This window comes from Opisthorchis viverrini (genome assembly GCF_000715545.1).
Source record: "Opisthorchis viverrini unplaced genomic scaffold opera_v5_521, whole genome shotgun sequence".
Taxonomy (NCBI): domain Eukaryota; kingdom Metazoa; phylum Platyhelminthes; class Trematoda; order Opisthorchiida; family Opisthorchiidae; genus Opisthorchis; species Opisthorchis viverrini.
In genome coordinates this window covers 93,854-114,702 of record NW_008752178.1, presented here as the reverse complement: position 1 = coordinate 114,702, position 20,849 = coordinate 93,854, and the positions used below count along the sequence as shown (strand labels likewise).

The following is a 20,849-nucleotide window of genomic DNA, read 5'->3' as shown; positions in this document are numbered from 1 at the left end:
TCCGCCAGCACTACGCGTACCAAAAGAGAGCAGCTCCGTTCATCAGCTTCGAAAAGTTTCAGTAGCTGAAGAATATCGAGCTGGTCTGGCTGGAAAGCTACTGGAAACTCACGCACGATTGCTTGGAGGATGAATGGAGGCCAGTTAAGGAGACAACACGGTCAGCTTTCAGAACTGCTTGTCCAGCCCGTCTGACTCGGCTCAGTGAACACTGGATATCTTCGGGATCAGCAGATCTCATTGCTGACAGAAAGGCCATACCAGCAACTAGGGACTATGATAGTGCACGCAGACCCTTCAAACACCGGATAATCAAGAGCTTGAAAGTGACAGAGAACGCTGGTGGATTTCGAAGGTCCGGGAGATGGAGAAGGCTATAGCTGCAGGCAACAGCCGCACCCTGATTCAACTGATCCGATCAACGGGTCAAAATAAGGCAGGTGTATGTGAGACAATATGCGAAAAAGACGAACAACAATTCATTCTCTCAATCGCCTTTGAGCGGTGGGCTTTGCACTTCCAAGAACAGTTCACCTGGTCTTCTTCAACACACCCGCTGGAAGAACCAAGCGGGACCGAATGGAACAGAGGCACCAACCCACTATCAGCAACCTAAATCCAGCGTGAGGTTCCAATCATGAAGTGCGGTAATGTGCCTGGCCCGGACGGCCTACACCCCGCGGTCTTCAAAGAAGGCGGCGAGGTCCTGTTTAATAGTCTGACAACCATACTGTGGGAGATTCGGGACGAAAACAGCATGCCAGCCGAATGGAGCTCCTCGGCCGTCATCCTTAATCCTCAAAAAGGGAGCAAAAGCGTCATGTGAAAGCCATCGTGGTATCAGCCTGGTATCGGTGCTCTCTGGCATCATTTAGCGCAGGTTGGTGGATTGTCGGGGGAGAAAGATTCGTGAGAATTAAGCTGGGTTTCGCCCTGGTCGAGGATGCATCGACCAAATCTTTACATTGAGACAAATCCTTGAACAGCACCACTCATTCAGGCGTCCCACGGTGGTCGGTTTTCTGGATTTGAAGGCTGCTTTCGATTCTGTCAATCGTCAGCAACTTTGGCAGTGTCTGGTGATCAAAGGTCTCTTCCAAATTTCTCTCCCTTATGAGGACACTATATGCGAACTCCTGTGGGCGCGTACTTACGGGCGGGAAACTCTCGCCTAAGTTCACCACGTCCAGTGATGTAAGACAAAGCTGTCCTCTTCCCCTTTCCTCTTCAACTTCGTGATGCGCTACCACTATATGCGAACTCCTGTGGGCGCGTACTGGTATACGGGAAACTCTCGCCTAAGTTCACCACGTCCAGTGATGTAAGACAAAGCTGTCCTCTTCCCCTTTCCTCTTCAACTTCGTTATTGATGCGCTACTCGTTTTGTCCGACCGAGGCTGGGACAAACGAATTTCTCACCTTTTTTGAAGGTGGTATGCACAGGCTTAAATGAACAGATCCTGTTTTTCAAATGGCGCAAAATAATTTATAGAAAGGTTTAGGGTCCCGTTCCTCATTCGTTTGATAGTCGTAGCAATCTTCAGCTCGTTTAGCTCTTCATATTTGCCGTCATAAGGTGCCAAGGTCAGGTTGGTTCGGAGGTTTTGGTCTGAGTAAACGGGCAATGGGACAGTTGCTTGAAGTATTCCACTTGCATCTTGTCGTGACCATTGATAAAATCACCATTTGTGTCGCGGAACGAATGTTGTTGAAGATGGAATCTGCCTAAAGCCGTTTGAATGAGACTATGAAGTCGGTTGAAATCTCCCGCTTTTGATGCGGATCCCATAATTAATGCTGTATCCAATCAGTATGAAATGCGATCCCTCCTGGGGCAACCTACGATCTGTTGTCGCAGCACGCGATAGTCAACTCCTCCAGTGAAGCTTGCTCCTGTTTTCGGGATGAATGCATTGTATAAGTGTATATCCATGTTTTTGTCACAAAGAGCGTGTGTACTCCACAGTAGCTGAACTGATGTTTTCAGCATTATTTACTCATTGCCTACCAGCAACAACAGATTTTCAGGTTGGCTAGCATTTCTGATGTATAATCTAGTGGATACAGCTTCTGAAAGCATTTTTCGGTTTTCAGGGCATCTGAGTGGTGCAGTACTTTGGAAACGCCTTCGTCACGGTGAAGTACAGATTGTTCTATAACGAAGCAATCTTACGATTTGTCCTCCTGCGTCCCCATTATCGATGCCTCAATTGAACCTGCAGTCTTCACCGAATACATGCCAAAATGTAGTCTGTCTGCGCTGCTCCGTGACCGTTGTTCGTGTACTACGTCAGTTTCTCGGTGTACTGAAAGTGCGAACAGCTGACAATCAGTTGCTTGATGATCACGAAGTTAATAAGCCTGTCACTGTTCTGAAGGCGCTGATCGAGTATATGGTGAGTGCTGTCGTCTCGGCTGCTCACTCAGACGTTTCAGTCACCCCCTGTTATCAAGACAGCACACTACTGAGAAGCGTCTTATAGCTGACCGATATCCATAGGAGCTACACATGCTTTTATCCTGACTGGTGGGGTTAAGGATGACGCGAAAGTTCCAGCGGCTCATAAAAGTTCTTTTCTGGTCTTAGTGATCCCAGGCTGCATTTCGGTTGCTTCAGCCACTGGGAAAAAATCATATCGTCGAACTTTCATGAGGATTTAATTTGGGCTATCGCTGTGGACGACCTCCGGATAGTAGTGTTGCCTGTTAACCCCCTTTCTCCTCTATTGCATCTTTTCTATTCCTCTAGCGTCCTTCAGCGATTCCTCTCACACTTCTGAAAATTCCGGGTCATCAGACTCACAGGCGATGCATCTGCAACTAACGGACTCTGATTTGCGATCACGAATTCTCGAGGCAGCTCTAGACTACGTCCAGGAGTATGGATGGTCCCGCAATGCTGTAGAAGCTGCCTGTGTAGCCGGTGGATTTCCTCCTGGAATGCACACAATGGTCACCCCACAGGGGGGAGTTGATTTAGTGCTGTACTTTTACGCATCTCGCAATCAGCAGTTGGCAGATACTATGGTAGATTGGCGCACCTCAGATTCTTCGTCCTCATCAGCCAGCGTGGATGATGGTCTTCCACGGTAAGTGTAATGCAGACCTGGTGGGTTTAAGGCCAATGTGTGCGTTCTTTGACATGAGTTTCTCCTTCGCTATACAGATGCGGTGACCTGTCTCCGATCAAATAAACTATGCACTCAATTTATCATATCCACGGTGTGTGCGCCATTGCCGATTGGATTGGTACCGTCGGCAGACAACACATTAACGTGATAAGCCATTATAATATAACGAATATATGTATTAGGCAATTGCAGCTCATTTTCCTTTTGAACATCCGTTTCGTGAAGGAAACTGGGAGTTTTATAGAATATAGGAAGTATCCTTACATGAGAAATCTAGGTTTCTGGAAAAGCTTTGATTTGCCTTCTCTTATGAGCTATGGCTTTTGTGAGGGGCAGTGCAGCACGCATTACAGCAAAATCATAGGACTGTTCATATTTCCCACCATAATTTTATGCCCAATGGATGGATTGAAATGACTGAAATGATCGAAATGGTTATCAGAGAACAAACACGGCGCTTGCGCGAATATTACTTGGAAGAGCTGGTTCGAAAACACCAAAAGATGAAAAGCGTGCGGTGAAATTTTCTGCCCATCATCATTGTGTTGTCTAATGTAGAGAACTTTCGTGTATCACGACAATTTCGCTTAGCAACCTGTAATTCACTTCGCCATAGTGTGACATTTTCCGTATGATGATTAGATTTAAAGGTCGTTGATGTTTATACCTTTTTACACTCAGTATCCGCATCCTTTCAGTTGGGTTGATGTCAAGAATGAAATTTGACCGGTTCTTTGCTTCTAGTGATTGACTATGTCCCACTAAATTGTCTTTTTGGGGTATCCCATCCCCTATCCACCTGTCTTACTAATCAGTACTGTTAATTATCCTAATCTATAGGTTGAGAAAACCGCCCAGATGAAGGAGCCGGTTCCTACTCTGCATTTATTGTGCTTTTTAGAATTCCACACATCGGGTCATCGCGGGGGAATATTTTTTGAACAGCCATTATTATTACCCCTTTGTGGAGTTGTAGACATGGGGTGAGAGATTTGAACAAGATGCAAGAAAGACAGCTTGACCCAGCAACCCGTGGCTACTGAGGTATCATGTACAGGTATTGGACTGGACGAATGCCATTCATGATATCAAACCAATTAAAACCACATGCATACTTTCGTACTGAATCAAGAATCAGTAAATGGTTGGTTGGGGGCGGAGAAACACCAGCCAAAGTACCACTCAGTAAGTCGGATTGAGAGACTTTCGCCGCGAAAACGCTGGGATCCGAATGTTCTGGATCATTGGTGATCAGGTAATATTTGCCCGACAAGCTGTTTGTCTTCTGATGGGACCTGCTGCCCTCTGGCTAAACATCGCTTCATATCACTGACTGTCAGGCGAAACCCTACACCAAAACGGTCTTACTGCTCACTGTCAGGTATCGCAATGGCCAATAATCCCAGCTCGTACACGATTGATCAGAAGATGGGACCACTTGCCGGTCCAGCATCAGAACGTGCTCTGATTGATCGGAAATGATGACTGAATAGCCAATCATGTCGCAATACCTGCTGGATTCCGACTTCCAATAGCGCTTTGAGGTGTCGAAATTTCCGGAGTGTTTTCATTGCGCTAAACATTTTTTACTTGGTTTGGGCGTTTAATACACTATGTGCACTATCTGTGATTCTTCCGCTGAAAAAATTAACTTGGAGGATTCAGACCGAGAATTGAGCCGAGGCATCTGTTTCATACCAGCAAGATGCAATGTTATGATACAGGGCACCAGTGATACCGTTACTCATATTGATGTATGATGTATGTTGTATTGATGTATGTTCAACTTCCGCTGATTTTGGAAGACATACAGAGATCCGCATTAGACTGGTCTTATTTTCCAGGAAATCCGGATAACGGCTTCCCCATGATTTTACCCGAAATAAGTCCTCCGGGCGTATGGTCGACTCTATCTTAAATTAAACCTTTTGGTTTTCCACATCTTTATCCTACAGGTTCTCGTCACCGGCGGAGATGGACGCATTCCTTTATCGGGCACTGAAATTCCGATTAGAAAAGATTACCCCTGTTCTACCTGTTTGGCCCCAAGCTTTGGGGTTACTAGCGCTGCCTTCCAATATGCCTTCGTCGATTGGTTTGTTGGCCCAGCTGGTGGACGAAATATGGGCCCAATGCGGTGACCGTACTACTGATGTAGGTACTTCTCTTAGTACGAATAATTGAGTGGAACTTTTTTCCCTGGAGCGGTTATTAGTTAAATGAGAGCTATTCCGTATGCATCCCTAAGTCAGCAGCGAAACTTTCTCACATAACCGGCCAAATTCCCTCTACGAACAAAACCTTGTATTTTAGAGGTGGGAAACCCTTTGGTCTTCACTGTCAGTATCAGCATATGTACCTGTCCCGTGGTGTTTCTGCTGTTTTAACTTGCCTCCAGCGTTTATTTTCTTTTTTGTAATCCGGGTAATCCTGTGCCCAGATGACGTGGTATGCCAAACGCCTTGGTCTGGCTTACGTGTATAACTTGACGGAAGTGTATATGCTTCAAGATCGATCACCTAACCTCGCCGACTCATGGGTGTTCCTCGAAAGTCGTTTAGCGGACTTGCGTTCAATGAAACAGATGGATGTGAGTTATATCCTTTCTTTCTACTCTGATCATTTCCCTCGGTTAGACTGTGGGCATTGCTGCGATCAAGCTTTTAGGCATAGCTCTTCCAGCAATGCAGACTTTGATATCGATATCTTCTAGGAAGTACTGTTGATGATGCAACATCGAATTGCGCGTTGCTTAGTGCACATTAATCTGTCATGTTTTCACTCCGGTGTTCCTAAGCTGGTTGAATCTCAGTTATTTCTTGTGTAACTTTTTTAACGTTGCATTGTTCTAATGACAACCCATTTACAATCACACACCCATGTGCACGTTCCGGTTAAATGTGTCAAATCAATCAATTTGTCACCGATTTAGATTATCAGTTTTAGGTAGCGTTTCGTTCAAATACTTCGTAAGCTGCCACTCTTTAGGTTAAATGAAAATGCCCGTGAACTGTACTTCCGTGGTTGCAGCCCGTATCGCTCAGCTATACCTGTTCATAATTCAGATCCTACGCGCACAGTGGGATCACCGCAATTTCGATCAGCAGTATTGGTGTAGTCTGAGAAAAGTGTTTAATATTCCTCCTTATGTAACCTGACAGTGGAATCAGTGTACACGACTCAATGTTGCAAAGGGTCTAACACCTGTGGAAAAAAAACAGAAATATCTAATGTGCCTGAAAACTGTCTTAGCGAGTTATCCACTAAGCGTAGTACGATGAGAACTAGGTGTAAGTGGCACTTTTGGAGGAAGAAAACGCTACAGTAGTTTAGATAATTCGTTTGGCAAAATCCACTCTGTATGACATGTTCGCCACGTTACTGTGAAAATCTTCGAAAAGGCCGCTCATGGCATTCGAAACGTCGGAATGTAACACATTATTTCACTGCGCTGTAATTTGGCTCTAAAGTTTCCATGTTATGGCTTGTAAGGTAATTTTGAGTAAACTTACGTTTCCCAACAGCGTGGTACTCCCACAATGAGCACCAGCCTTGAGGATTTAGTCTAGCCTCGCCTTTCTCGTTCCACAGGGCTTGCCGTAGTTCTCCATTCATTTTCCGTTTTTTTTTCTGTCACATCGTACCTCGTAATATTGCGCCTTATTAGTGCCTGTTTGTGGACATATTCCGGTCCGTCAAAAAAGTTTCCTCCGGTTAGAGCCGTCATCCTCTGTAGTTCATTGTGTGGCAAAAAATTTTCTATTTCGTGATGTTCTCACGTTGGGGATTAGGCCGGTCGGCTTATCTTATCATACCAACAACTGTTTCACTTTATTGACAATGAACGTCATCGGCAGTATGTCATCTCGGTAGCAGCGGTCAATTAGCAGCCATCAAGCCCGTGTCGGAGATTATCCATAGGCTGACTTCATAGCCTATCCCCCACTTCACCTTGTGAACTGCACAGCGGTCCTTTGTATCGCCTGTATTGGACAGAGCTAGTGACAGCCATAGGCGGACCATCAAAATGTCATTATCACAACTTTCTAGTTTATCTGCGGTAGCCCATTCACAATAAGTTTTCTTTCATTTGTGTACGATCAGTATCCCAGCGTATCCCTTATGCAAACCTCGCTCACTGTGAGTTCGTCATCTTACCCTTCCGTCGGGTTTGTGTAAAGAAGGATTACCCACTGAAGATCACCACCTGGCTAGCCGTTACCCGTTGAGTGCAATCAGTTTCCTTTACTCCAAACGTAGTGCCCCGATACAGAATCCACTACTTACGCTGTTTCTTTTGTCGAAACTCATAATTTAGTCGAGCTCGTGAACGTGAGAGTGCATCGATTCTGTGACCATCTGGTCCTAGTATAAATACCAAGACTTGGTCATCCCGTACTTCCTATCTTTGTTCTCCAGCCGTATCTGTTCCTGAAAGTTGTTTGATAATCATTTCTCGAATCCTCTCGTATGACAGTTAAGATTTTTTATCAGTGGTTATCGTTGCGTTTGAATGTTTATTTACGTATTGGCTCCGCTTTCGTTTAACCATTCCAAGTTACAGCTGAAGGCTGTGAGCAACATGCTCAGGAGCGGACTACTCACTTTTGGAAATGTGGTAAGTAACCGATAGGAAAATTTTCTGTAGTCGTAGGCCTCTTTTTGAGTTTCGATTGGGAAACCCTTGGAACGTGATGATTTAAGTCGTGCTTCTGGTGTTCCTCGAACCAGTTTTCGGGCTGAATATGCTCTATTTTTTTCAACGTAAATAGTCATTTAGCAACTGTGCATAGGAACAAAGAAACTCGCCTTGCCTTTCCCCCAGTACCTAGCATTCACCGTGTGCGCACTCCTAATGTTCAGTCAACCTTCTTACCTGAAGGACACCTCGTGAAACACTCATTTGCGCGTTTTTATGGGTTATTCAACCGAATGTGCTGCACAGACTGCCTCATGTTTCAGTTGATAAGTTGTTCAACATATTGCAGTATGTTTTTTGAAGAAAGCCGTTCAAAAGTTTGAAAACTCATCGACAACCCACGAACGGTTTCGCTCTTCCTGGGACCCATGAAGTAGGTGAAGTCCCCGTCAACCTTATGTCCCGTCTCAACTGTCTGCTCCATTGTTTGGACCTGTTCAGTCTCGTCTTGATTACGAACGGGCCGCGTTTAGATAAGCTTATCTAGCTCGACACTTGCAACTAATCATTACCTTGTTTCTTGCTTTTCTAGACATGTAACATTCTGGGATTGTCCAGACACCGTTGAAGCATGGCATCCGCACCCAGCAACTGAAACAGTAATTTCCGGCCGGCAGCTCTCCTGTATATGGCGACCACTTATTAGCCCAAACACTAACACGAAATCGGAGGTCGATATCTCGCTGATGTGAATCCCCGCTGTTTTGTATAAAAAAAAGGCTTGACAAAAATATACATATTGTTGATATCCGAAGCACTTGCTTTTTATGCCAAGTTCTAATCATTCACACGTATAATAGCGTTTCACTTCCGTTTTAGACCATCCAAATTACCCTGTTTCATGCATGGCTCCCAAGTTCCGCAGCAATGTATGGGATCCTGTGCTAATCGTTAGCCAGATTATATGCATGCAATGTATTTTCTATGCAACCGCCGGCCTACTCATCACGTTTTGTGCGATTTGTTTCCTCAACACTGGTCCGCATTTGCGATGGTTGTTCGATGCGCAACAGATGACATTTTCTACTGCTACGGGTAAATGCATCTTTGCCTCGTTTCTCCTCACTCCACTGTTCTGCAGTCTTGGTTTGTGGCGACTGGTAAAACGGACAAAACAATGTTTAGATTTCGCCTGTACCATCGTATTTTGGCACTTTATCTTTTGCGTCATTCACGGTCGTGATTTCCCACGCTCTGTACTTTGGTGGGTGGCCACCGGCACTTCTCTAGTGATCACCACAATAATGGGAGAATTCTTGTGCATGCGAACAGAACTGAGGGATATTCCACTTGCAGCCGGCGGTACTTCCAGGAGTTGAAGGTTTAACTGGCTTCATATTTACGGTGTGTACACTCAACTGCGATTTTCCGATATATTCTCAGTTCCTTAGACAGCAAACGTGCGTTGCAATCATTGTGCTTTGCTTTCGCACGCCGCTCTTGATCATACTGGAACCCTTTTCCTCCTAATCTTCTTTATTTGTGTGAAATGATCGTTTATTGCAACACTTACTTTCATTAAAAATTGGCCGCGTGGCGCAATCGTTAGTTCCAGCGCATCTAGTGATTTATCCTTTTTGTTGCACAAGGCTAGAATTTCAGACGAAAGTGAACCCTAAAACCATGAGATTCATTCGTTCGCTAAAAGTAATCGCGACTCGTTAAGGCTGATAATGACTGGACCTAAATGCTGACCCTGAAAATTGAACAGTACATAAAAGAAAGTTGTCGCGTGGAAGTTGATAGCAGCCTGTAAAGACCAGGCTCTCTAGTTATCGCAACTTCGGACGATCACCTTTTCAAATAGTGTCTGTATCCGTTAGGCATACTGAAGCCTGTCCGCATCGCCTTCATTGTGTGGGTTACCGCTTACGGTAAGCTGGTCAGGGCTTACGTAGGCATTTTTGAGAAAAAGCCCTACAAAAGCATGTATGCAAATCAGCCCTTTGAGTCAAGCGTTCTGTATTTTCATGTGTTCCTCTGACCTTCAGAGATGTCATCACACGTTGGTTATAATAGCTAATGAGGTTATTCTCTAACATATGAAGGCTCAACGGCAGAGAATAGGATGAATCGAAACTTCGCTGGCATAGTGTGTAGCTTGAGTGATGAGCTGGTTAGTTTGATCGACCTAAGTAAGCAAAAATCGGAAGTCAAACGGAAACAAGCATAAACGTATTCTCCACAAGCCTACTAGGAATGACACCCATTGAATCCGTAATTTGAGGCGAGATGGTCCAAGTGGTTAGAGCGAGAATTTACTGACCGGAAGGTCCGCGGTTCGAATCCGACCTCCGCCACTCGACTTCACCTGTGTAGGCTTAAGCAACCTGGCAGTATCCCAGCCCTCGTGCTTCCTTCGGGTGGCATTGCAGCTAGGCACCGAAAAGGCGCTACAGCTGAACGCTTTCTTTATTGCCTTCAAACCCAGTGCGACAACTATGGTGCCACCAATCTGATGACCAGGACATCCAACGCGCTCTGGTAGTATTCTGTACAAGATGCTCGGATAACCAACATGGCTTCCCCCGAATTAGTGAAAGCCCACTTTTCACTGTAATATGTATTTGAGGGGCGACATAACTTACAACGACTAACAATTTCCGTCTTGCTAAGTATGAATCGGCCGACAACTGAAGGCATCCTAACTGTCAAATGATCAGACCATCAACCTCAAAGCACACTTACCCTTCCAGTCGTCACTGAACGAGCTCGTTATAACCATTGGAACGCGTGTTCAGAATTTCCATAAGATACCACTCCCATCTGATCGTGGGAAAGCATAGGGTTAATAACGTTCATGCTTTTGTCCCAGAAAATACGTATATGACCCTCGTGACTTTTAAATTAGTAGGGCACTGAGTACCTAGCTTGTAGAGTCAGCGCACGAGAATGCTTTCAACTGGCTTTTCTAACACACATGCCACATGAAAATGGTTGGTGAAAATGCTCGGAGATGAGAATTGTAGGGTCCAATATCACTGACTGTCATCTGCAGTCGGTCCGACTCAGAGGGAACTCACATAAAACTTGACAACCGTCTTCAATACATAGACTGAAAGTCCCTGTATTTGGTTTGAATACATAACTGACTTTTGTTGGCACACATCTAGGACTACGTAACTTGTGGTTTTAGTTTATGTTTGATAGCTATATTCCAGAGGGGCATGACAACCGTGAAAAAACGATTCCGCGCTGGAAAGTGCACGAACCACTTCCACCAAAAGTAGAACACTATCACTGCTATCAGAGAATTGGCAACTTCGACGACCGTTCTACCCTGGAAGCAAGTGCCCAAGGTAAAATGTTGCCCCCCTAAAGGCGCCGTAAGCTAACTACACCCAGTGGTGACAAAGGAGGCTATTTCTATCCTGGTTTGAGAATGGACCGCGGGGCTATGAAATGATCTCAATCAGTCGCCGAAACCTGAGACTGAAATGCTGGTAGAAATATTTAGTAACCTGAGTAGTCCCGCTGAAGGACCTGTCATGCGAAGTGCTTTCAGGTTAAGCTAGTTGACGCAGCCAACCACATAAACCACGGTCATGCTATTACCGGTGGTATGGCCAGAAATGAAGTTGAATGCTAGAGTGACTTGTGCCATGCCTCAATACCCATAGCGTAAACATGACAGCTTGTTTGTCACATGTATAACCTACAGCGCTATGGCTCCCAAAAGCCGGCCTTTGTGGAAAGAGGGCATAAAGAATGTTTCAGCTTTTCTTTACTTTAGAGCACACCTGCCTGTGTTAGGAAAGCCAGAGTTTCGAGGTCCTTCAAAGGATTTAACGAAAAAAACGCCGCGTGATAGACGAGTTTACAGAGGTTATTCGATAGTACATGGACACGGACCATGGGAAATCAGGTCAGACTTAACGCGAAATGGCTGCCAGCTTCGGGTCGAAAGGTCCATATTTCGGTTGTTGCTATCTGAGCATAGGCAATCTGACACTATCCATAAAGTTGAACCCTCATCCGGGTTGTTTGGACGCTATGCTAGGGAAGTGCTGAATGACTCCCTTCTAGGATCTAGCACATGACGTGAGGATGAAGCTCTTGCGACCGAGGTTTGACTGAATAGCTATCACTGGAATTCAGTTATCTGCAGACTTGGCTTAGATAGATACACAGTCAACGACTGCAACATCTGAAGTTTTTACTAAAAAAGACCGAATCGTTTGGGGTTATTCCTCCTACAACGAATATACATGTCGTTCCATCTTGAAGAAGATTGGTGATAGACTTGGATTCGTAGGTTTCTGTACAGTAGTCGGATAGCATAAGCATTGCTGAGTACTTCGCAGTGTCAAATACCCAAAACAAACAGCTAATACCAGCATACGAATCATAAATTCTCTTCACACCCTAGTATTTCCACAGCAGCTTGATTAACATTTAAACGAAAATTGAGTGCCAGTAAAACCCCAAAGACCTAAGTAAATCACTGCTGCAAGAAAAACACTTTTCACAAAGGCAACTCGCTTTATACACCTCTGGCATCATACGGAACAGCAAGAGGATTAAATTATTGTCCCCCGTCTGTCATTAACGCGTCTTCTGGCTCATCTGGAACTACTTCTGGGATGAAGTAATATTGTCCGTCGTCCAGCTTCTGACATGTTACTCGTACGGCAGGGGCCAAGGACGTTATCATTTGGCGGCTATCTGAATCGGACACTTCTAAAACGCCCTCTTCCTCAGACCAGAACGCAATGATGGCGACACGGAACTCGGATAGCTGAAGTTCAAATAGTTTCTTTGGGGGGAGAGAAGGTAGAGATAAAGATAAAAACGAACCGGTTGGAAAAGGACAGCAGGCCGACCTGTGCCTTCGGCCAACTGGACGACATGGCGTGGCAGAATAAAGTGACACTCAGCAAATGAGTGCGATGATGTGGTGAAGAACAATTACCTGTATGAATCACTGGCCGTGAAGTGAATGCAAAGGTGGAGTATCGACCGTTCTATGCGAGTTTACAGAAGGAAAGTATGAGAAAAACAAAGCCGTTGACTGCTACCCTCACTCCCAACCTGGTTCCCAGGATTGTTTTTTGCTCTGTACTCCGTATCGGGTAGCACTTGCTTCTAAAGAGAGCCCTATAGATGCATCTGCGCAGAGCCGATCGTACAATTCAACTACCTGTTTACGATTGTCCCCTAGTGTCACCCAACCTTCGTTGGTAGTGGCACTTAGCATAATCAAATTCACCAGTAAACCAAACTGTTGTTGCTATCGTCACCTTGAAGACGCCTTCTAATTGACATTGTACCGCGTTGCCCAGTTGTTTGGAATGAAACTCTGATCGAGAAAAAAATTCTCCAATTTGACAAACATTGCCTAAATAAATGTCTGGAAGTTGGACACCTCGTATTGGTTGCAGTGAGCCAGTACTCAGTCCCTTCTTAATCATTTCTTCATAACAAGACTTATGGTTGTATAAGTGTTAAACGTTGATGTGCTGTCGAAACTAACTGAAGACAAGAAGTTCGGAAAGCACAGAAGTGAATAAGCGCCCAGTAGATTTGAGAAATGACGATTTTTGTGGTAGTATGAGATTTCCAAACTGCAGTCAAAATTCAATTCCGCAGGTCAAGTCAACCAATATAGAAAAACCGGATGCACTGCATAGTCGTTTCATCCTTGCTCGGAATCATCTTATGATGCTCTCTGAAGATCCAAACCAGCAACCTACCACTTGATCACGAGCAACTGATCAGCAGTAGGACTAACTCGCGCTTAATCAGGATACAGTGCCACTCACCATTCACGCGATTCACACATGGTCAGTTGCCAACTGGTTCCTCGAGTGATGAATTCCGAGAGATGAGGGATTCTCGAAACTGATATATCTACTGCAGTTCGGTGTTCAGTTTTTCAGCTCGGAATGCAGTGGTCCGAACTGCTACATCTTCGTTCACCGAAGATAACGGAGTGAGAGCTACGCATTGGAGTTGGCGCAGTCAGTTTATTGACGTCGAACGGTTCTGTCTATCCAGTGTGGCACGGGTTGAGGGCTATACAGTGAAGGCAATAGCTCTGATGTAAGACCGCCATTAGTTGCGTGACAGCAATATTTGTTAGGGTCACCAACCACTGGTTTGTCTAGTCCCGCGGTAGCTACGGTGACTGAGTTGACTGGTAAGGGTTTTGATGTTCCATTGCCAGGTTATGAACTGAACGCTTTCTGTTGCCTCCATCCGACATAGCTGGTAGAACGGGGCTCTAAAAGGCAAACGGTCTTCTGGCATATGAAGAACATGATCTGACCAACGCAACCCGTGGAGTGTGACCAGCTGACTTACCGAGAGAGAATGAAGGCGAAAATACATCTAGCGTTACTCATCTGGTGTTTCCATCAGACTCGAACGATGGTTCGGAGGCACCAAAAGTCAAACACTAGACCTTCGAAGGTCTATCACGCAACGGCTACGTCTTCGGTTCATGAATTAGGACAGATGGGACCGCGGAATTGTATACTCTACCCTTGAGAGTCAAGTTGATGTCACACCTAAGTGTCATAAACGCCTAAGGTTGACAACCGCCGTCCTAGCCTTCCCAATTAGGGAGATGACTACGTCTTTCGCCAAAACACCGAGACTTATGCAGCTGTCCAGGTGAACCAACTTGCAAACAACCAAAGCGATCGGATCACCTGAAAGCATGACGTTTGGGTGCGACCCCACCGAATCTCGCAGTAACACTACACGTTGCAGGATCGAAGAGCACTGAACCGTGCAGCAGAATTATTAGGGTTTGTTTAAATAGTTCACATTTCTAAAGGGTGTGATCCTAGGACACCGATATCGTCAGCGTACCCGATGTTCGTGAGCAAACATCACGGGGCATTTCGATACCTGAGGAGTTGGAAGTCGCGGGTTCACATCTCCTTAGAGGTGCGTGCTGTTGATGATTCTAAGTAAGGCTGAAACAGCTCCACAGTGCCTCCCGGATTTTCAGCACAGATTGAGTTCATTTGCAATATGAAATCTCCATCGAAAAATAATGGTGATACAGAATACCTAGACCTGAGAATGGGGCTGGAAGTAAACAGGCGGGATGAATGGGTGACTCTGGTCAAAAAGTGGAAAAATTGTGTCCAGAAGGACACTTGATGTGGTGGTAACAATAGAGTGGAAAATCAACTTTCGAAAAGAATAAAAGAGCAGTCGATAGTGGAAAGGCACAGCTTTCGTTGAACTTGGTCAAGTAATCAAAAGAAGGATTCTACCCTAAAATAGGGAAAACTTTTCATCACTCAGACTCAGGAGAATAGGATGGTTAATTTTTGTACTAGTGCCTGGCATACGGTAGCGAAGTATCAGGGTTGAAAGCTGAATCGAGAAAGCTCACAATTTTGATGTCCAGTATGTTCACAGTTAGCACGGTGGAATATGAAGACGGTGGGATCGTCTGCTAAGGCATGGAAAAACAAGAAATCCAAGTCTGATGCGAAACTACGCCCAAACGAGCTTGAGGTGAACGAATATATAAGACATTCAGTCTAGTTAACGGAAGAGTTAGTAAGCAAGATCTCCAGGTCTTATTCAATCGGAACTCGCCAACGTGCGCCAATTCAACTTAATAAATACCCAGTCGTACAGTTGTAGTACTTTTTCGGCGCCCAGATGCCATGCGATTCTCCGAACAGGAGAAACATACCAAGAGCTATGGCACCTTGAGTACCTTGATGATAACGTTTGCAGAGCACTAGCAGCTGTTTGTCCGCAAATTCGAGAAAACAGTGGTGATTGAAATGTGACAGTAACCGGTCGAGTCAGAACGGAATCTACACTTAGAATGAGCTACATGTGAATTTTTCCAGATCAATCTGTGCAGCGCAGTTAGACGAGAAGAGACAAAAAAGGCTTGTTACGACTAGAATGGTTCATAAAGCGCGATTTCGGAAGAAACAGAGGGACACGTACCAGACCGGCACACTTCAATGTGTCAAGAAAGAGGGTAGGGTGAGTAACATATTTTGGGTTAATAACGGGCGAAATGGGTGTCCAAGGAGGATATGATATAAGTAGGGACCCACCGTCATCCCAGTTTTCAAAAAGGGCGCAAGAACATCATACGTCGTAGTATCAGCTTGGTATCCGCCGCATCTTAGGTTCCCTCTGACATTACTTTGCGCAGGTTGATCGATTATCGTGAGAGACAGATTCGTGAGAATCGGGGTAGGTTTCGCCCTGGACGATGATACATCGACCATATCCTCACCCCGAGACAAGCTCTTCAACAATGACACTCTTCCAAACGTCCCATGTGGGCCTTTTTTTATCTGGAAGCTGCTTTTGACTCTGCCCATCCTCAAAAACGTTCGCGTGCCTGGCGATCAACGGTGCCCCTTACTGGTTTATACTCCTTATGAGGGAACTGTATGCTAACTCCTGTGGACGGATAAGAGTATACGGCAAGCTTCCTTCTGAGGTCACCAGATTCAGTGGTGTAAGACAAGGCTGCAATCTCTCGCCTTTCCTGTTCAACTTTGTTACTGAGGTACTGCTTAAAAATTTTCTGCCTGACTCTGACACCTCGAGGGTCGAAATGCTCTCGGGACGTTGCTTTTTTTGGTTCAGATCCTCCAAAAATGCAACCCATTTTAAATGACCTAAGTAGTTCGGCCGCACGCCTTGACATGTGATTCACGCCTACAAAAACTAAAGTGCTACTACAGGACTGGCTGGGAGCAAACCCGGACCTCCCGCTTGCAGACGAGCCAATGATAGATAAATTTGTTTACCTGGGCGGTTGTATTAGTTCCGATGAATTGGGTGGAGATGAGATTACTTCTCGGATCGAGAAGGCAGGGCAGCTTTTGTCGACGAACAAACGTGTCAAAAGCAGCTTTCAAGTCGAGAAAGACAACCAATATTAGATCCTGGATTCAGGGTCGCTGACCCAGGATCTGTTGGATGAAAATGAGATCGACGCAACCTCATGCAGGGAGGAACACAGCACGGATCTGCCTCCCCTTATCTTCAGTCAGCTTCGAAGGATGAGGCCAAACAGCATCTTCGATGCCAGTCACCATGATAGTTTTCAGTGTTCACGCATCCTTTCTAAAGACCGAGATGATTGCTGATGTGCCAGATCAATCAATCATCATCATCACTCGTCCACCAAATGCTTTTTCAGAAAACCAACGAGCTATTCTCTATCCTTAAACAAAACAGTGGAAAAATACCAGGATCGCGTGCTCTGTTTCACTTCAAAATTTTGATTTCGCTATTGAATTCATCTACTGTTGGGGCCGAGCAGTTCAAATCCCATTATGCTGGGCACTTCAGGTGAGTCAAATTGTTATTTCACCCACCAAAGTAAGCGGAGGGATATATTTTGAACCGCGATTTTCTGTAATGAACTCGAGTTGGCTCAGTCGTTAAGGCGCGAGTTCACGAATAACAAGGTCCGTGATTCCAACAAAACCTGTGGGTCTAGATCGTTCCTGTCTATGTTTGGGTAACCTGGCAGTATCTTAGCCTCCATGGTTCATTCCGGTAGCATGAAAACGGTACACTGAAAGGGAGATTATTGGGATTTATTATTAATGGCTTCACTGATTGGTGGATTTCTTGGTCCGGTATTGCGAGTAACTTTTCAGATCGCTTGCGCCATCCCCATTTCTTGGGCTTTCCTTACGGTCAGTCTTGAGAGTGCAAGCCAGAGCGGAGATCATACTGAATCGCATTCTCGTCCTGGTGGACCTCATCGCCTCAAATGGGGATATGGATCGCTGTGAGATCCAACTTGAATTGGGCCGTGGCCTCGTTCTGGGACACACAGTCAAACCGATTTCAATGTTTCGAGTTTCGAACCGGTCTTCATTTGCACGACTGGTTGGTTTCCAGATAGCTGTTGCTGACGACCGAATCCTGCAGTCACTGAATGAACTTGGCTTTTGGAAAACGAGGGGCAACACGTGCAGGGTATGATCTGAGTCCACATCATCTGTCTGCAGTGGCGAAGTCACGCTACCATACAACGTGACCCTTAATGTAGCCTGATAAATGCGACCCTTGAGATCCAGTGGTATGCCGTTTCGATACCAAAACCAAACTAGCCAACGTGATTCGGGTCTTTGGTATTCGTGCACTGACTCCGTCAGGCACACTTCCGTCAGAGCTGATACAAATACCGAGGCATGTGGAATTCCCCACAAACTCCAGTGATTCTCCCTGAATTATTAGGAGTGCGTTCAGAGACTGCACTTTCCGAAACACGACCTTGGGCTTTGAAGATGCAAGACGCGTGTAGAACTGTGGTACGGTGGTGGTCAGCTTTTCCAAAAGGGCTTGTGCTTCGCCTTCGTCTTCAAGGATGAAGATGTCGTCTGCCTACTCCAGATTAACTCACCAGCAACTATTTGAATCCCGGGTGGTTTGCGGACCTTCCAGCGGTCGCCTCATTTTTTCATAAATGAAGAAGTTGAACAAGAACAGAGTAGACATCGGGTGTTCCTGTTATTATAAAAAATAATCGTTCTGCCGTAATACTCTTTCAGTGCCCGGCTGCCATGCTACCTGAAGGGAACACGAAGACTGGGATGCTGCCAGGTTGCCCATGCCTAGACAAGAGAAGTCGAGATGCTGAAGTCGGATTCGAACCACGTACCACATGGTCCGCTCTAACCATTACGCCATCTTGCTCCACAAGAGCGATATGGTGTCCATTGTTAGGGGATTCGCAGAAAAACAAAGCTTACCAAAACACGACACTGCTCCGGAGTCAATTCCTGGTCCCGTCTGCACACGATATAGTCTTCTTCTAGAGTAACGATACCCCGCACCAGTTTGACAGGTAGTCCAAGCTCCCGTAAATAGGGCTCCAATGTATGGGCGAATTTATGGCACGGCCCAGCAGCTAATGTTACCTTAAAACATGGAAATACGCGAGTAGTTCACATGGCGGATGGAAATAGAAAACACATTACAGAACACCATTACTTATTAGCACAGGTATAAGTTCCTTGTAACGGAAAGTTAGCTATGGACATAATGTGTCTGCAAAAGCCTTATAGTTCAGACAAAACCAAACCCCTCACAAAACGAGCGAACAATCAGACATCACTGATAGAAATATTGCTCAGAAGATCGCTATCAAAAATTGGAAAAATTGCTAATATGCTCATATAAGATGTAAAATCAACGTGTGGTTATAGCTTGTGTCGTAGTGTGCTTAAGGCAATACCTACAGAAACTTAAGCTCATCTTTCTTAACATAAACCATAAAATCTAACGGCACCCTCAGCCGCTGGAGTCATTAAAGTGACTGTTTATTTCATCATCAGCCTTCTCAATACCGGAGAGGCGATTAAGAAAGGCTCTTGTCTCCATGACGGCGATTATGAATAATTCCATCCAAAAGCGACCGGCGGACGCCGTAAATCTGTAGAGCGAATTATGAGCATCATCCTGGCAATCAAAATCACCATTACAGTAGATAATATTTAGGGACAGCCAAATACGATGCGATGCCGGGACCCCGAAAGGTCGAATAGAAAATATGTATAGAAACTGGCCATAGACCCGTTGATAGCCATATCTTTCAAAGTCACCAGCCGAGCGTAGGTAGCGTTACATCAACGGCGGTTAAATACTCCCCATGTTGCAGTTTGCCTACCATTATGTTTGCGTCACTCTAATGTACAGATGAAAAACGGTACAATGGTTTCACACACGTGGCACACTACTGTAATTTACATCGGTTGGCGCACTTGTTCCGCAACCGGAGGAACGTTTTTTTTATTGCGAACTCAGTGACGTAAACGTATGACCCTAATACATGCGTTGTCGAAAACTGGGAGAAATCTCCGATGCTCTGTACACGAGTCTCACCGATACATGATAAAATAGCCTGCAGGGTGGTCTTATAGAAAGTAAGAGGTGCATTGATCACTTCTTTACGTCAAACGTTTGTGCGGTTCCACATGTACAGCCTGGCCCCAATCTATGTTCTTGACTTAAAATGCGCGAATCCTAAATATGCTTGGGCGAAGAAAAGTGCCCCTGAAAATAAATTTTAAAAATCATTCAGCTGTAGCATCCTTTCGGTGCTACCATAATACCCGAAGGAAGCACGAGGGCTGGGATGTTTCCAGGTTGCCCAAGCCTAAACAGGAGAAGTCGAGATGAAGAGGTTGGGTTCGAATCACGGACCTTCCGGTATGTAATTGCGCGCTCTAACCACCGAGCTATCTCGCCCCTGAAGTTTATTAGTATCCTTCCTGTCCCTTAGTCTGGCTCCTCTGGTCGCGTTACAGTTTACAATAAATTGTACAGACGTGTGCCACAGATAATGAAGCTGTTCTGTGATTTTTTCGTTCGATTTCGTTGTTGATACAATCAAAGAACACAGTGTACAAGAGACCGGACATCTAGGAATCAAAATGGTACCTTGAGAAATATTGGTGAACACGGATCATGCAGGCGACTCCGTTTCGTCATTCAATAATATTCATTCCGCAAAATCTACCTTAAATGTAATACCGGAAAAGTTCCCAATTGTCTTGGGTTTCCATTTCACTTACATCCCTTCCAAAATTGGATTACTTGCCTGTCCAACCCGAAGACCTCCAAATCACTGGTCACAGGTGTTTAATAGCATGGCAGGAGCGTAGGCGATGTAACGAATAAGACTCACTAGAACAGCAAATAAAATAAGCTAAGTAGTGAGGACATGTAGAGCGCATGACCACCCACTATCTACCATTCCCCTGAGAAACCACGCTGGTGAAAGACTCCAAAAGGACGGACACAGATGTGCAAAATGAGAGTGGCTAGTCACACCGGGTGCTAATAGGTCTTCGTTGGGGGTCACGTAACTCCCCTCGCATGCGACTGGGAATCCTACACAATATGGCAAGCAACCGATCCTAATGCTGTTTAGGCTGTTACTTTCTAGCACAACTGTATAATCTGCGTACACCAAGTCAAAGGTGCAAACTTCGGTTAAAGAAATCGCTGGCGGTATCATTACGTTTCGCTATAAAGCCTCGGCTGGCATAACGTTTGAT

At 45.3% G+C, this 20,849-nt stretch overlaps 2 protein-coding genes across 2 annotated transcripts in view; one reads left to right on the top strand and one right to left on the bottom strand.

Annotated features, from left to right (window-relative positions):
- Positions 1 to 364: 364 nt before the first annotated feature.
- T265_11532 (hypothetical protein) overlaps positions 365 to 20,849 on the top strand; it is a gene marked incomplete at both ends in the record, with an annotated part of 21,865 nt that continues 1,380 nt past the window's right edge. Inside the window, 4 exons of the mRNA XM_009178211.1 lie at positions 365 to 440; positions 2,750 to 3,089; positions 5,087 to 5,285; positions 7,696 to 7,749. Of these exons, the coding sequence (XP_009176475.1) occupies positions 365 to 440; positions 2,750 to 3,089; positions 5,087 to 5,285; positions 7,696 to 7,749 (669 nt within the window). The remainder of the gene's footprint in view (positions 441 to 2,749; positions 3,090 to 5,086; positions 5,286 to 7,695; positions 7,750 to 20,849) is intronic.
- The window catches only part of T265_11531 (hypothetical protein), a gene marked incomplete at both ends in the record, with an annotated part of 21,313 nt that continues 12,652 nt past the window's right edge, over positions 12,189 to 20,849 (bottom strand). Inside the window, 2 exons of the mRNA XM_009178210.1 lie at positions 12,189 to 12,586; positions 18,540 to 18,707. Of these exons, the coding sequence (XP_009176474.1) occupies positions 12,356 to 12,586; positions 18,540 to 18,707 (399 nt within the window). The remainder of the gene's footprint in view (positions 12,587 to 18,539; positions 18,708 to 20,849) is intronic.